General features: G+C 40.7%; 1 protein-coding gene across 1 annotated transcript in view; it reads right to left on the bottom strand.

Moving 5' to 3' along the window:
• The window catches only part of Tnni3k (TNNI3 interacting kinase), a 248,124-nt gene that overhangs the window by 35,860 nt on the left and 196,626 nt on the right, over window positions 1–15,638 (bottom strand). Inside the window, exons 22-23 of the mRNA XM_004653621.2 lie at window positions 11,693–11,752; window positions 8,942–9,111 (exon numbers count right to left, since the gene is read on the bottom strand). Coding sequence (XP_004653678.1) covers window positions 8,942–9,111; window positions 11,693–11,752 — 230 coding nt within the window. The remainder of the gene's footprint in view (window positions 1–8,941; window positions 9,112–11,692; window positions 11,753–15,638) is intronic.

The following is a 15,638-nucleotide window of genomic DNA, read 5'->3' as shown; positions in this document are numbered from 1 at the left end:
GAAATAAGTCTTCCAAAGTGAGACAAAGCTGGCATAAGGAGGAGGAATTCATAGAAACAAAAAGCCACATAGAACTGTAATGATTGCAGATGAGGAGTGTAGATATGGAGTGTGATATGTATATTCTAAGGAAATAAAGAATAAAATATGTTAAAGGGGAGAGATTTGCAGTACTACCTGTTCAAATTGAAAAACAAAATAAAACTGCTAGAATGGGAGTAAACCAGAAATGAATTCAATTATAAATGCAATGAGAAGTATAGGCAGGACATTGCTGCAGCTCTGGAGAGAGTTTGTGGAGACAGACGTGAAAAAGTTACCCAGAAAATAGCATAAAGGATGGACATTTACACATACACATGAGAGCATATACTCAAATACACACAGGTGCATACACAAACATGTGCACAGTATTCTCTCAAGCAAAACAAAGATCACTGTAGTTCCTAGTCCTCCTCACACATATATGTGCACATATATACACATAGTATACATGTAACATGTTCCAATGAGATGTTTTTTACAGCTTCACACTCACATGAAGCACACTTAGTTATAACACGGATGAAGTAAAGAGAATTAGCAGAGATAGGGGCTAATGGCTGAGAATTATCCAGGACTTCAAAAAGATGCCATTCCCCAGTTTCTGGAAACTCATCAAATCCCAAATGAAATAAATGAAAGTAAACTATTTATGAGCAGTTAGAGAGGGCAGATAAGAAATGCATGACAGAGTCAGAGAGGACATCCTAACAGAGACCAGGGAACTCAGAAGCATGTGGAATAGCCCATGAAAGTGCAGGAAAATGGACACCTAACAGTCCTGTCTCCCTTAAGTTTCTCTTATGAGAGAAGGAAAAAGCCATTTTCAAATGTCTACTTCTAACACTTACGTTGTAGAAATACAAAGGAGCAAAGTATGAGAGGCATGCACAATGAACAATGAGTGGAAAATAATGAAGCCTCAATAAACAACAGATTTATAAGCAGTAAAATAATATCTAAGTATGGGACATAACAGAATGAAATTAAAATGCTGGAAAGTAAAGTACAGAACATAATTATACCTGTCAGGAGAGAATGATTTATAACCAAACTGGTTCAAGATCCTTGTTTATTTATTTATTTATTTTTTTGAGGCAAGCCCAACAAACTGCCATTTTTTTTATGTGAGAAAGCAAGAGCGGGGGGGGGGGGAGGGAGGAAGAGAGAGAGAGAATTGGCATGGTAGGGACTCCAGCAATTGTAATTGAACTCCATATGCATGTGACACCTAGTGGGCATGTGCAACTTTGCTCTTGCCTCACCTTTGTGCATCTGGTTTATGTGGGACCTGGAGAGTTGAACATGGGTCCTTAGGCGTTGCAGGCAAGTGTCTTAACTGTTACGCCACCTCTACAGCCCAGCCCAAGATTTTTCTTTTGTATAAGGGTAGTACAAACAGAGGCAATTATAAACTCTTACTGAATGATATTAAGCAACAGATAAATAAAAGCAAAATATTATACACTGCTGGCTAAGAATAATCAACATCATGATGGTGTCAAGACTTCATATATTAGTGTGAAGGCTTAGGTACCAATAACCAAAATCTTATTATTTCTTTGGGGAAAAAGCCAGTTATTTAAAAAAAAGTTGGTTATAAGGATCATCTTGAGTTCAAGGACATCCTGAAACTACATAGTGAATTCCAGGTCCGTCTGGGCTAGAGTGAGACCCTACCTTGAAAATAAAGAAAAAAAAGTTGGTTATAAAATTCATATGGAAGAAGGAAAGGGAAATTCAGAAATAGGAATAACAAAGATGGAGTACATTTTTTACCAGATATCAAAAATCAAATAATGTCACTGTAACTAAAATTATTGCCTATTTTGGTACCAACATATGTTGTTTACATACTAAGTATGTCCATATCTAATAAAAAATTATTGGCTATTGACACAGGAATAGACAAATGTCCAACATAACAGAAGACTACAAACCAGATCTCTCTACTTGAAAGCCCTTATATAAGGATAAACTTCTAGTAGAGATCATGTGGGGAAGGGGTGTTGATTCTTTACAGGAAGGAGGGAAAGTGAGCCCACCACCACCACCATCATTTTACATTCACAGTCTGATCTTTACTGGCTCTTTGGTAAAACTTTTCTTAACCATTTAAACTTATAGCAATGTAGTTTTCAAAAGAATATCCATGGAATGACTATACAGTTTTCCCCTTACACATCTGAGTAAATACATTCCATCCTTTTGTTTATTAAAAGGAAATGGACACTAAAACCCCAGTAGGAGGGTCTAAGTTGGAAAATTTTAAGAATGGATCTGAATTTGACGTAAACGTGGAGCCAAAAAATTCTAAATGCCAGGGTTTTACTCACCTAAACATAAGAAATTCAAATATGGTAGTTATAACTAGTTATAAAAGACAACATTTATGATTCAGCACATACAGTTATGAATGAGATATTAGAGGCACCTGAACACACAAAAGAAATCTCTGTCCTCAAAGTAGCATTTTATGAAGAGTCATTTTGTAGAACTGCCCCAAACATTCAAACATTCTGGCCCCATCACACTAAATTCCAGTAGCACATTTTTAGCTATGAAGACTGTAAAAACAAACAACAACAATAACAAAAAAACATGGTGTGTGCTTGAGGAGAGAGAGGGTGACAGTGCTATTCTATTCACACCCACTAAAACACCTGATCGAATTGTGTGTCATGATCATATTAGAGTCTGGAATGAATAACCTCATTTATTTTCAGGACAGTGGGAATTTATTGAAGGTTTAGATGCACATGGTGTTGTAGCTCTTCATAAGGAAGAGGGTGCTAGCTGTAGAGGGGTGCATGGGCATGGGGGAGCAGGACAGAAGAGAAGTTCAAACCCTTGTTGAGAAGCAAAGGTTGGATATTAATGTGGGATAACTGTGTATACGTAGCTGTGTGTGCACACATGGGTGCAAGTGAATTGGAACCCGAAAAGGAGAAACAAGCTAGATGTGTGGAAGCTTAAGGCAGTTCTGAGGACTGTACTGAAATGTGGACTGTGGTGAACTTAAAATGAACAGAAATTGTATAGAGAAAGGGCAGGAAGACAAGGAGATAGTGGAAGGTCCTGAAGGAAGTTTCCATAAAATGAGGTAGGAGGGTTGACAATTGACTGAGAGGAGGGTCTGACCTGTGATACTGAGAGATCCAGGGTCAACTTTCAGGCTTTTGTACCTTAAAGCCTGATACCTGGTCATGGCTAGTTCATATAAACCCTGCTCTGCAATAAGTGGGCATGGTCCCTGTCCGGTCTGTTTCATTCCATTCATCCATTTCATGGAGCACTCAACTTCAGCACTTGTTCCATCCCAGTCAAACCATGTTAGAGTTGAGGTTTTATACATTCAATATATCATAATTAATATAAGATAAAATGCAGTCCAAGTGCAGCAGGAAGGCTTTCTTTTTAAAGCAGCTCTGTTTTGCACCATCAGTTAGTGCTCAGGGTTAATTTAAAGTATATCTATGTTTCACAGTTTCAAACTCTAGATCACTGGTTGTCTCCTGGACAGCTAACTGGGTCATGGTTCTATTCTCGGCACTCAGTCCCACACAAACACTAATTGGTTTTCACATCTGAGAGGCTGTACATCACTCTGTCATCTCAAAACTTACATGATGTAATCCCTGTGAAAGATGGAAGACTTCATACCCTGGGGGGTTGGGCAAGTGCCACATGCCTCCTTTCTAAATATATCCAGCAACACAAAATAGTTTACAAGAGACAGAATTTAAAGAGTGCCATCTTTGATCTCAGTTTTATTAATGTGTGATTTCATCCAGGACTCCTTTTGTGGAGGAGAGATCTGACACAATTTCCCACCTTGAAATTTATGAAGGAAAATAATAATGATAATAATAAAAAATAGTTTTGAAAATCAAATATACATAGAGACAACCCACACCCTCATCAAGCCAAAAACTACAGAATTCAAACCTACAGGCTGCAAACTTCATAGGCTGGAACTGAAACAAGCATGCAGCATTTTCAGCACAGTGTTAAGTTATAGCCCCAGATCTATAAATTAGTAAGGAGGACTGGCCAAAATTTGTACCCATTTTTCAAAGTCATAATGACATACCAACAGTATACTTTACTGTGTAGTGTAATGAGGGATTACTGAGTAATTGGATGAATTAGTAAGAAAGCCCAAAAGAAGAGCAAACTGAAACCTTGCAAGGACTTAAGGAGTAAGCTTGCAGGTGGTCACCCTGGAGAGTCCCCTCTGTCACAGATGGCATTACAACAAGACCTCCCTTCTTCCTCTACTTGTCCATTCAGCTGTGTCTCTTTCCTATCATAACTGGCATGACAATCTTTACTGATCTTTTAAAATATGTGTCTTGGTGACTGAAAAGATTGCTTTGTGGTTAAGGTGAAGTCTAAAGACCCAGTTTGATTCTCCAATACCCACATAAGCGAAATGTGCAAGGTGGCATATGTGCTTCGAATTTGTTTGCAGTGACTAGAGGCCCTCGTGTGTCCATTCTATTTGCCTTTCTCTCTCTCTCAAAATAAGTAATTAAAATATTTTTAAAAATATAGAGAGATATATAATATGTGTCTTGGGCTGAAGAAATGGCCTAGCCATTAAGGTGCTCGCCTGAAAAACCTAACAACATGGGCTTGATTACCCAAGTAAAGTCAGATGCTCAAAGTGGCGTATGCATCTGGAGTTTATTTGTAGCAGCTAGGAGCCCTCGTGCACACATTCTCTCTCTCTCTTTCTTTTTCTCTCTTTCTGCTTTCAAATAAGTAAATAATTTAAAAAATCTATTTTTAAAATATGTTTCTTGTACTAGCTGGAGACAGCTGGGAAATTTGAGACCTTTTGATGCCTGGGTGTCAGCCAACCACTTATGCTTAATTGGTGCTGGACAGTGGTATCTTTTTACAAAGGAAAGTGTAACATGTAAAGTTGAGAGACACTGCCCTGCAGGCAATGAAACTCATGGTCCTGCTTGCTTGATCCATCAATTCCTGTATCTTTGGACTCCTTGACTAAGAATGGATTAATTGTGGAGTCCTCTTCATTCATGCAAGCTGAAAAGGCTGCCTTGTAAGGAGTAGCTTAGCCTTTTCCTTAAAGATCTTCTAAAACAAACATTCAGAAGTTTAAGTAAGGAAGCTGCCACCTCCAGTGCCTGAGAGACTTAGAAAGCTCTGGGAAGAATCTTCCTCCTTGCTTTAAGAATGGTGTTAACATGTTCTGAGCCTCTGTTTCTTCATCTACAAAGACTACAACAACCCCTTTTAATGTTGGATTCCAGGGATATTCAGGATGCTCACAATATACCTAGCATGGAGTAGTAGATGGCCAATGGTGATAATGGATAAAATAAAAAAAAATTGAGAAACTGTGTAAACCTGTTCACTGATTAAACTCCAACTTAATAGTAATTATTATATATTGAGCCAATCTTTCCAATTTACATTCTTTACCTATGACACAAATATTTATTACTTTACTGACCTTATGCCAAACACAAAGCTGGACTCCTGGATATAGTAATGAATGAAAATCTCCTGATTTCTATCTTGGTTCAGGTAAATGTTTCACCTGTTCGCATTACTGACTTCAAATAGTCCCAAGACTCTACTTGCTAGGAGGATGAGTCAAGTAAGAAACTTACCTTCAGTTCACTTTGGCCACACATACTCAGGCATGCCAGGCCATCCAGACAAGCTTGTGTGCAACAGACAAACACTAGATCTCTGTGACCACTGTGAGGGGTAGAAAGGCCAGAGCAATGATGGGGCGGTGCCCTCAGCCCAGGGAGTGCAGCTAATGTCAACCATCTTCCTAGGCTCGTGGATGCCAGAGAAGCTATGTTCTTCCCACCCATCTCACCCAGCTTGGTGTGGCTCTGTTCGATGTAGCTCTCTAAGTGGGGGAATTCTGTGATTCATCTGCAATAGCATCCTGTGTGCTATGCTTGACTCTGATGTCATCCACCACTCACTATCGCCAGTGTGGCAATAGTAGCTCTGATTGATAACAACCCCGGAGCTGGATCTACTACCTGTATTTTACATGCAAGACTTGAGCATCTGCACCAAGGTCACTGACTGGTGAATGACAAAGACTGAACTTCAGCTCTTTCTGATTACTTCTGTCTCTAGTGGGAGAACCTCTAGTGGGTGACTGTGTTTAGAAATATCAACATCTGACTCTTCTGAGAATTTTCTTAAAACCACACATAGGAATTAAGAACTACAAGATGATGACATGGCTATACTTAATCGAATCCTGGCCAGTGGACTTTATGAGATTATGTTGAAGACAAATCCCATAAGGAACAGTATCCATTTTTCCTGGTTATTCATCAAACCTGCTGATGCCTAATCTCATGACATCCCATAGACGAGAGACATCATGATTCAGCTTTCCCTCCCTGTAGCTGTGGGGCTTCTGACAAGCCAAGGATACAATGACTGACTTTAGGTGGAAAAGTGACAGTGGCCATATGCAGGATGTGTAAGATGCTTGATAGCTCAGGAGAATCTGTTACCTTCAACATATGAAGAACCTTTTCTCTGAAAATGGAACGTGTGGCATGGACTGTGTGTGCAAGTGCACATGTGTAACTGGGCCCATATGCAAAGGCTCTGAGGCTCAGGGAGGGGAAGGCTTTCTCGGCCTGCTCTTGTTTCCCATGGGTTCTGGATGCATGTTCAAGGGTCACCACCAACTTCACAGTTACTTCCTTCCTGGCTCCCCATCAAGCGCAAGAGGCAGCCTTACTACATTAATGAACTATGATCCACCTTCCCTCCAACTTCTGTGCATAGACCAATGATGGCTGTTTAATCTACAAATGGCCAATCATATCCTTTCTCATTGTTTACTGCACTATAATAACTAATTCACTGAAAATTAATATGTTGTTCTTACTTCTATTAATTATTACATGATTCTTGATCTGTGCCCTTTTAGTCAGTGACAGTATAGTTCTCTCCATGGAAATAAAGTATAAGATTTCTCTCTATTGACCTTGGGACCATGTTATATGAGAGACCAATAAGTGATAGAGGCTGAAACCTGAGAAGGGTTTGAATGGAGGGTGTGTAGTTCCTGGCCTTTGTCTGTGAGAAGCACATCCACAGGTAGTCCATTCCTCTATGTTTCATCTGAGGAGAGCAAGAAATTTGAAGCAGATCTGAAAATAATCTGTAGCTCATAGTCTTGCCTACCCACAACCAACACAAGGACACATTAGCTAGAAATGAATGTGTATGGCTGTGTGTCCCTGAATTCTAGTGTGGACTGTATGGTGGTTTTAATTAGATGTCCCTCATAGCTTCATGTGCTCTGAACACTTGTTCCCCAGCTGGTGGCAATTTGGAAGGCGGCAGGCTTTCGGGTACTATAGCTCAGCTTCGCCCTTGCCAGATCTCAATTCACTCTTGCTGATTGCTGCCAGCTACTGTGGCAGTATGGGATACCCAGCCTCTGGTCTATGATCCTTTTCTTGCTCAGATGAAACTTCTCCTTAAAGCTGTACGCCCTCTCATCAGTTTCTTTTGGTTGGGTACTTTGTTCAGAAATGGTTAGGTAATGACTGGTATACAGAATTATAGTAGTGGGTGACAGACTTGCCTCTCCTTGAAAGTACAACTAAGCGGAGACACATACAGCCTGTCTGTTGGGAACCAGGGGGACTGAGTCATGCCTTTTCTCCCTTCTCTGCCTTAGTCCTTGTGTTGTTGGTTTCTCTCTTAAAGATCATATGACATAAAATTAACCATCTTAAAATGATAATATTGGTGGTAAGTAATGCATTCACATTGTTTTATAGTTACCTAAATCCTTTAAATGTCCCAAAGAAAATCCATTAACCATTGAGAAATTTCTCCCCATGCCTCTTCTTCTCAGATCCTAATGATGCCAATCTATTTTGTATAGATTTACACATGACTATGAATGGTATATGTCTCTGCTCAAATTTAATGTGTTAAAACCCCAACATTGCATGTGAGCCTGTTGAAGTAGGGTCTTGGGGAGGTAATGAAGTTAAAACAGATCACCAGGACAGAACCTGACTCAATGGCACGGCTGTCCTCATAACAAGTGAGTGTATGACACACAGCACAGGCAGACAATGACAGGCAGGAAGAACCTCCTCCCCCGCCGGAACTCAGCCCTGCTCATACCCTGACATCAGACGGGCTGCTTCTAGAGGTGTGAGAACATGAACCTCTTCTGTCTAAGTCATCCAGTCTATAGATTAAGTTGCAGAAGCCCAGGTGGCTCACATCTCTTCTCTATCTTGATTCTGCTGTCATTAAGGTCATACAATTTGGGACCTTTGTAAACATGTTTTCAAGGCATATACTTGTTGCTGCATGGACCAGTATTTTATTCCTTTATATGATATAATCATTTTATGTTGCATGTATACCATACTTTGTGTTTCCATCTTCTCATGGACATTGAGTTGTTTCCACACTTTGGCTATTGTAAGTAGGGTTATCATATATGTTTGAGTCCAATTTTTTGATTGAAGATATGTTTTTCAATTCCTAGGAGAGCATTTGCTGGGTTGGGGTGATGTGTTCAACTCTTGACATTTGGGGCTCAGATTCTTAAAGGTGCTTTCTGGCCCCCTCAAAGGAATTAGTCCTTGGAATTGTATGATATTTCCAGAACACATTCTATCAGTGCTTTTTGTTGACTTAGAATAAACATTTCTTTTTTAAATGTTATTACTTGCAGAAGAAGCTAAATTAGTAAAGAGTAAATTTTAAATTTTTGTTTCTAATACCATAAAGATGAGCTCAAAGTCCCTTTCAGTGTGGACTAGCTGGGACCATTACCCCTCGACAGTCATCAAACAGACCTGCAACCCAGCTTTACAGTGAGACTGCTGCTTACACTCCCACTTACCTCTGGGTCCAGGCAGCATAGGACCTCGCATTCACAGCATATTCCAGCTCAAAACGGCTCCTTAGTGCTGCTACATGGTTTCGGCCTGGCCCTCCCCGGCCCAGGAGGCAATCAGAGGAAGAGGAAGGTGAGAGAGACCCACTGCTGTTACTCGAGGCAGGAGACATGAGCTGAATAAGGGAGGCATTTGAAAAATCATTGAATAAATGCAGGCAGCAAAAAGGCACAGTAGAGAACATGGATTGCATTTCACCTTTCTACGTGAGGATTTCTGAGTTTAATTTTCATTCGTCCTGGCATGATTCTGGCTTTTCCTTTCAATTCTGATGGTACCGCCTGGCTAGCTTAATTTACTTTTTGACCAGTTTTATTCTCAGAACTGGCTTGTTAAGCTTATCTTCACCATTGACAAAACACAGTAGGACTGAGTGGAATTCATAAAGTGATATTTAGAGGGCATTATTTGATGAACAAAACACTTGCCATTGTCTTCGCCACAGCAGTGAGACTTGTGGAAGAAGTCCCTTCAAGTACAGCTGAAATTATTCCCTCAACAGGAAAAAGACTTACAAACTTTTCCAAAAATACATTCATTTTGAAAATGAAGGATGCTTTAGTGCCTGGGAAGTGAGCTCCCTGGTAAGTGTGTCACTACATGATAGTCCTTCAGATATTTGAAAACAGCGCCTGGGCTCACCCTAACTTTCTGTCGATCTGATTAGTATCTGTGGTTCCCCCAACTGGTTCTCACCTTAGAGGATTTTCAACTCCCTCACTCTTCTGATTTCTCTCTGCTAACACTAGCTTTTGTTATTTCTTTACAAGTATCAAAGATACAACTGGATACCATTTTGTGTGGTCATCTCAGAAGCAAGAACAATTAGATCGTTTACTCTGTAGCCAGACCTCCTCTTCATATTGTAACTGCCTATGGTTTTACTAGTTATATTAACAAATCAATGTACACAGTTTCATATTTTTCTACTTTGTCTTTGGCTCTGCATGAGGATTCTTGTGAGACAAGTTCAATTATTTCATTCTCTGTGATGCTCTCAAGGCAGCATAGTAGCTCGCGCCTATAATCCCAGTACTTGGGAGGCTGAGGTGGGAGGATCACTGTAAATTTGAGACCACGTTGGACTACAAAAAGAATTCCAGGCTAGCCTCAGGCAGACGCTCTTATCCTGGGATGTGTTGAAGACCACCAAATACGACACTATTCTCCCTTCTTCCTATAGCAGTCCCTACAAAAGAGAAGATGAGTAGAGGGCCATGTCTAAAGATGCAAGACTCCTTCTAGAAGGGTGCAAGGCTTCCTCTGGAAGACTTCCAGTGCAGAGAGCCACTCCCTCAGGCTGCAGATCTGGAAACCTTTCCCACTGGGGCAGGTTTCAGGGACTCTGGGGTGAGATTTAAGGAACAGAGAGGTTTCTGACACTTTAAAATAAGTGGTACAAACTTAGACTGATAAATTCTCCCTGATGTCTGCCCTTCCCTTCTCATGCAGACACACCAAAAGCCCATGCATGGGACCTTTCCCCACCTCCTGTGCATTTGGAATATATTAATTCTGAATGGCTGTTCCTGGGCTGGCTCCTTTTTATTTTTAAATGTGATTCCACAATCAGGTATGTAGAAAATTAATGCAATTACAGAGGAAATTAAAGCAAATAGCTCCTTGATATTAAGAGGAAAAAAAAGTCACATTAGCCTGATCATCAGCATACATCACCCTATGCAACATGGGTCTTATAAAGGCAATTTCTTCCAAGTAATTCTGGCACTATTTTGTAATAAGGTTTTCCCTTCTTACTGAACTTAAATAGACAGGGGAATAATGTTTTACCTTATACTTTACCCTGTGTAGCAATTTTGTGTAGAAAAAAAAAAACTAATGACTTCAATGGTTATCTCTTATTATACTTGTGATACTCTCAAGTGTTTACATATGATTTTTAAGAATATTTATTGATTGATTTGAGAGAGAGAGAAAGGAGCAGATATAGAGAGAGTATGGGCGTACCAGGACCTCTGGCCACTGCAAACGCACTCCAGATGCATGCGTCACATTGTGCATCTGGCTTATGTGGGTCCTGGGGAATTGAGCCCGGGACCTTTGGCTTTGCACAGCCAAGTGCATTAACCACTGAGCAATCTCTCCAGCTCCTACATATGAGTTTTAAGCTGAGTGTGACTGCAATAATTTGCTTGTCTGCTTATTTTTGAGTACCACCCAAATTCAGTCTGACACTGCCTATGTCCCTGAAGAGACAGCAGAGTTGGTCCTTTCTAAGGGCCTCATGAACAGCCTAACTATGAATCGAGTTACAGGACTCATGGTAAATTTCTGGTTAGTTCCCCAACACCCTTGGGTATTCACAGCTTTTGTTTTTGTGTGTGTGTGTTTGTGTGCATGCATGTGTGCAGTAAGTGTAGTGTATATGTGAGTTATTGACATGTGTGTGTGCCAATGTAAGTACATGTGCATGTGTGGAGGACATCTTCATATTTCCTTGGGGTGGGGTCTTTCTCTGAATCTCAGCTCTTTGTGGGTTCTATTTCCCACAGGACTGGGTTTACAGATGTGGTACGTGACTATGCACAGCTGTTTACATGGGTGCTAAGGAATTGAAATCACATTGAGAGGGTGTCAGGCCCTCAGGCTTGTGCAGCAAGCTCTCTTACCCTCTTATCCATTTCTACAGCCCTTGAGGTTTTTGATTGACGTACTTCAAAAGGTAAAGTTCTTACCTCGATGTTACAGAGACACTCTTCCAACTTCCTTACGACTTCAGAAAACTCCGGTCTTCCCTGTAAATCAAGAAAAGATTTCTTTCCCTTAATAAAAAGAAAGAAAACTCTTTGGATTAAAAATTGAGTATTTGCATTTGTAAAGCATGAGATTAGCCATAAAATATATTTTTATTTAAGATGCACTTGTATTGAAGTGTTAATTGAATGTTCATTTGCTGTTCATGGAGGGATGTTGAGTCTCTTTCTGATAAGAGTTTTAAGTCAGAATTTGGAACTACATTCAGATAATGAAATAGTGGAAAAGCTTTAATAAGCTTGGCGTGTTTTTAATGGCAGGTTTTCTTCTTCAAAGTGAAAGAAGAAAAGGAAATATTCAAACTATTAACCATCTCAGTGCCTGATAATGTGCAGCACATGTGTCTGGAGGAAAAGAATCATTCATTTGCACTAATTTTATGACTAGCTTGATCTCTGAAAAGACATCTCAGATATTTTAAATCAAGACAGAAACCTTACAACCTTGCCCTACTTTAGAGTTTAAGGACTTTGTTTTGTTGTGCTTTCATCATCATTGGTTAACAACTTATTTGTTCTGATTATATGTTGAGCTTTGTTCAAGCTGCAACGGACATAAAAATGACTAAGGATCTTGGGGAAAAAAATCCTGAAATTTTGGAAAACATTGCTATCTTTTGCAGAAATTATACGACTCATGGTATCACATCCTAAAATCTATATATCCTCATTTCTCCCTTTATGAAATTTTCACTGCCAGGAGGTGCAGGGCCCAATTTAACATTCAGGCTCAGTATCCAACTAATTTAGGATCTTAAGAGAACATTTTTTCCCTTTAATATCCAGCCATCCCCTGAGGATCCTGCTCCCCACAGAGTCTTGTTCAGAGGAAACCATTCTATCCAGCATACCCTTGCTCCCCTGTCTTGGTGGGGTGAGGAGGGATGAGCAAGAACCTCTACCTCCCTGGCTATCACTATGTCCAGGTGGGTTTGGCTCTGAGGACATCGGACATCCTTCTTCTGAGTCCCCCTCCCTCCTCTTTCAAAGATGCAAGGGTATGTTTACAAACTTGGGGTTCTTTGTGGGCAGAAAGTCACCTTGACAGGTGGCCTCTGCCCCCATCGTGTCCTCCTCTCTAGTGAGTGGAGCTTCTCCTTCCTGCTGTCCCTTTGCTCTGGAGGCATTCCCAAGTCCCAGCACTACCAGGAGCCCTGGACAGTCTTTAGCCTCAGCTCCCATCTATTTCCTTCCTGTTGTGGCTTAATTCTGGCTCCTCTCTTGGTTCCATTACTCCTCCTTCACCATTTTACCATTAGAAACAAAAAAATCTTAAATATACACATTTTTCCATTATGCTTGTAAGAATTATAGCATCCCAATGTTTCCTTCATTGTTCATCTTGTCACCATTTCACTGTCATCTCACTGTGTTACTTCACAAGGACCTGTCTTAGATGCCTTCTGCAATCATTGCCTATTATCATTTCCATAAACCTCAACATGCTTATGTTTTCTTCATTTTGTACACTACTGAAAAATTCTCTGACTTGACTAAATCTCTTCTAACTAACCTAAAAATCATGACACTCTAACCCCAAGTAGCTTAACACTGCCCAAATTGCACATTGCATGTTTCTACCCCTCTTTCTCCTTGCAATGTCCCTTCAATTATTTAGCTCTCACTACTGCAGCCACCTCCCTGCCTATCTACACATACATAACTTCCCTCCACTTTTGTTTCTAGGGAACTTTGATTGCTTTGACCTGAGACCCATTCTTTCTCTGATGACATCTGGCAATTATACTCCTGCCCATTTTTTGCATAGATACTGTTCTTTCTATACTCTTTTAAAAATATTTTTATTTATTTATTTGACAGAGAAAGAGGGAGAGAGAGAGAAAGAGAGAGAAAATAAATGGGCACATCAGGGCCTCCAGACCCTGCAAACAAACTCTAGACACATGCACCCTCTTGTGCATCTGGCTAACATGGGTCCTGGGGAATTGAACCTGGGTCCTTTGGCTTTGCAGGCAAATGCCTTAATGGCTATAACATCCCTCCAGCCCCTCTTTATACTCTTAATTCCTTCCTCATACAGACATAGTACATATTCTCCATTTTCAAAAATTACAGAGGTCAGTTGGTTTAGTACTTATGCTGAAGACAAGAGGACAGAGATCAGACCCCCTAGCACCCATGTAGATACGAAGTAGGCATGGTGGCCTGAGGTTAATCCCAGATTGAATGATCATTTACTTATAGCACTTTGAAGAGTAAATGAAGCTTATCTGAACAAAGGTAAGAGCAGCACTAATTTTGGGTGTAGACATAAATATTTAGGAAGAAAGTTGATGGATAAAATATATCAATTTAGCCAAACAACAGTAGCAACTTCACTCACTTAGAGCCTACGGCCTTCTTGACCCTCTCTGCCAGCCATAGGCTTTTGACAAGGTTTCCCGTACCAGACACAGATTCCCTCCTCCAGAGAGGGGCTGAAACCTAACCAGCGAGCAGATGGCGCTCCCCATCACAGCCATTCACTACTGCACAGTGGGCACATCCTGCCTGCAAGGTCACTTGTGGAGCACATAGGGACCACAGCTGGGTAAGATTATTGATGACTTTCTTCCCCCTAATGAACCACATAGCACTTTCCAGCACTGTGACAGCTGGCCAGCAGGGAAGAGGCTTCCAGCCTGATTCCCGTTTCATTCTCGGTGTCTTGCAATGGAAGTTTACATTGTCCTCAGCAATAGGGTGTTATCATCTAATTCTGGCAGGGAAACCAAAAGCAGTGGCAATAACCTGCATTGTTTTGAGAGCCTAAAGGGCCTCCCAGACCACAGAGTTTACACTTGGGCACTCTTTGCAAGGAGGGTAAGGATCAATGTGATTTTTCTGGTGCACTGAATGAACACACAATAAAGAAAGAAGTTGAAGGTCATCCCATGGCTTGGGGTCTCAGAAAGTAGAAAGAAACCATTGTCATCTCCTGAAACAGTAGCTGCTCTAATCTCATTCCTGCATGTGTGGGCTCAAACCTCAGGAGCAAACAGTGGTCTTGAGTCAGAAACCTAGAGGTTACTCTTCAAGGGCATGAGACAGAATTAATGCCTCCATAAATCAACTTGAAGTAGGGGGTATGAAAAACCTCCAGTACAGGTGTGGAGAGGAAACAGAGCCAAAGAGGATGGACTGAAAGCAAGTGACAGAGAAAATGAAGACTTCAAAGTCAAATAAAGAGAAGTGGTTAAAGGACCAACGGATGGTTGCTTACTTAATGCTGTGACAAGTAAGATGGACCCAGAAACAGAACCTTGAATTTGGTGATGAAGTGGGCTCTGTGCTCTTCAGAAGAGCCACCGTTGCAGTGTCGTGTGACTAATGTGAAGAAATCATGGTCAAGGTGAAGGGGTGTTGCCCTGTTAAAACAGCACAACTAGAGAACTCTTCAGAACTTAGGGGGTAAAATGAACAGAGAAGTGGAATACAGCCTCAAGGAAGAGCCCACACAGGTTTATTTATTTATTTTGGGTGTGATATGCATGTGTGTACATACATGTTCATTCGTGTGTGGGCACAATCACTTTTACCTGCTAAATCAGCCGTGAGCTTATGATCTTCACTTATCTTCATATTCTTACCCTGTGTGGATCCAGACATGTTAGAAATAAACTTGTTCACTTGTGGTTATCTAAGACTTGGAGCCTGAGATTCACTTCTGCATACTAGACAACAATACCAGATTAAGGCTATACACATACTACCTCTGTGATTGGATATGGTGTATTCTGAGCCATTCACTGGACTTGAATTGGTCAAAGTATTAAGATGATGCCAGTGAAAAAGTATTATACTCCTGAGTGCTCTTCAGAGAACCCAATTTGTTTAGTGATCTACTAATGGGAGCAACCTGGATGCG

The sequence above is a fragment of the Jaculus jaculus genome, chromosome 19 (genome assembly GCF_020740685.1).
Source record: "Jaculus jaculus isolate mJacJac1 chromosome 19, mJacJac1.mat.Y.cur, whole genome shotgun sequence".
Lineage (NCBI taxonomy): Eukaryota > Metazoa > Chordata > Mammalia > Rodentia > Dipodidae > Jaculus > Jaculus jaculus.
Note: the sequence above shows the minus strand (reverse complement) of the source record. Positions and strands in the feature narration are given on the sequence as shown.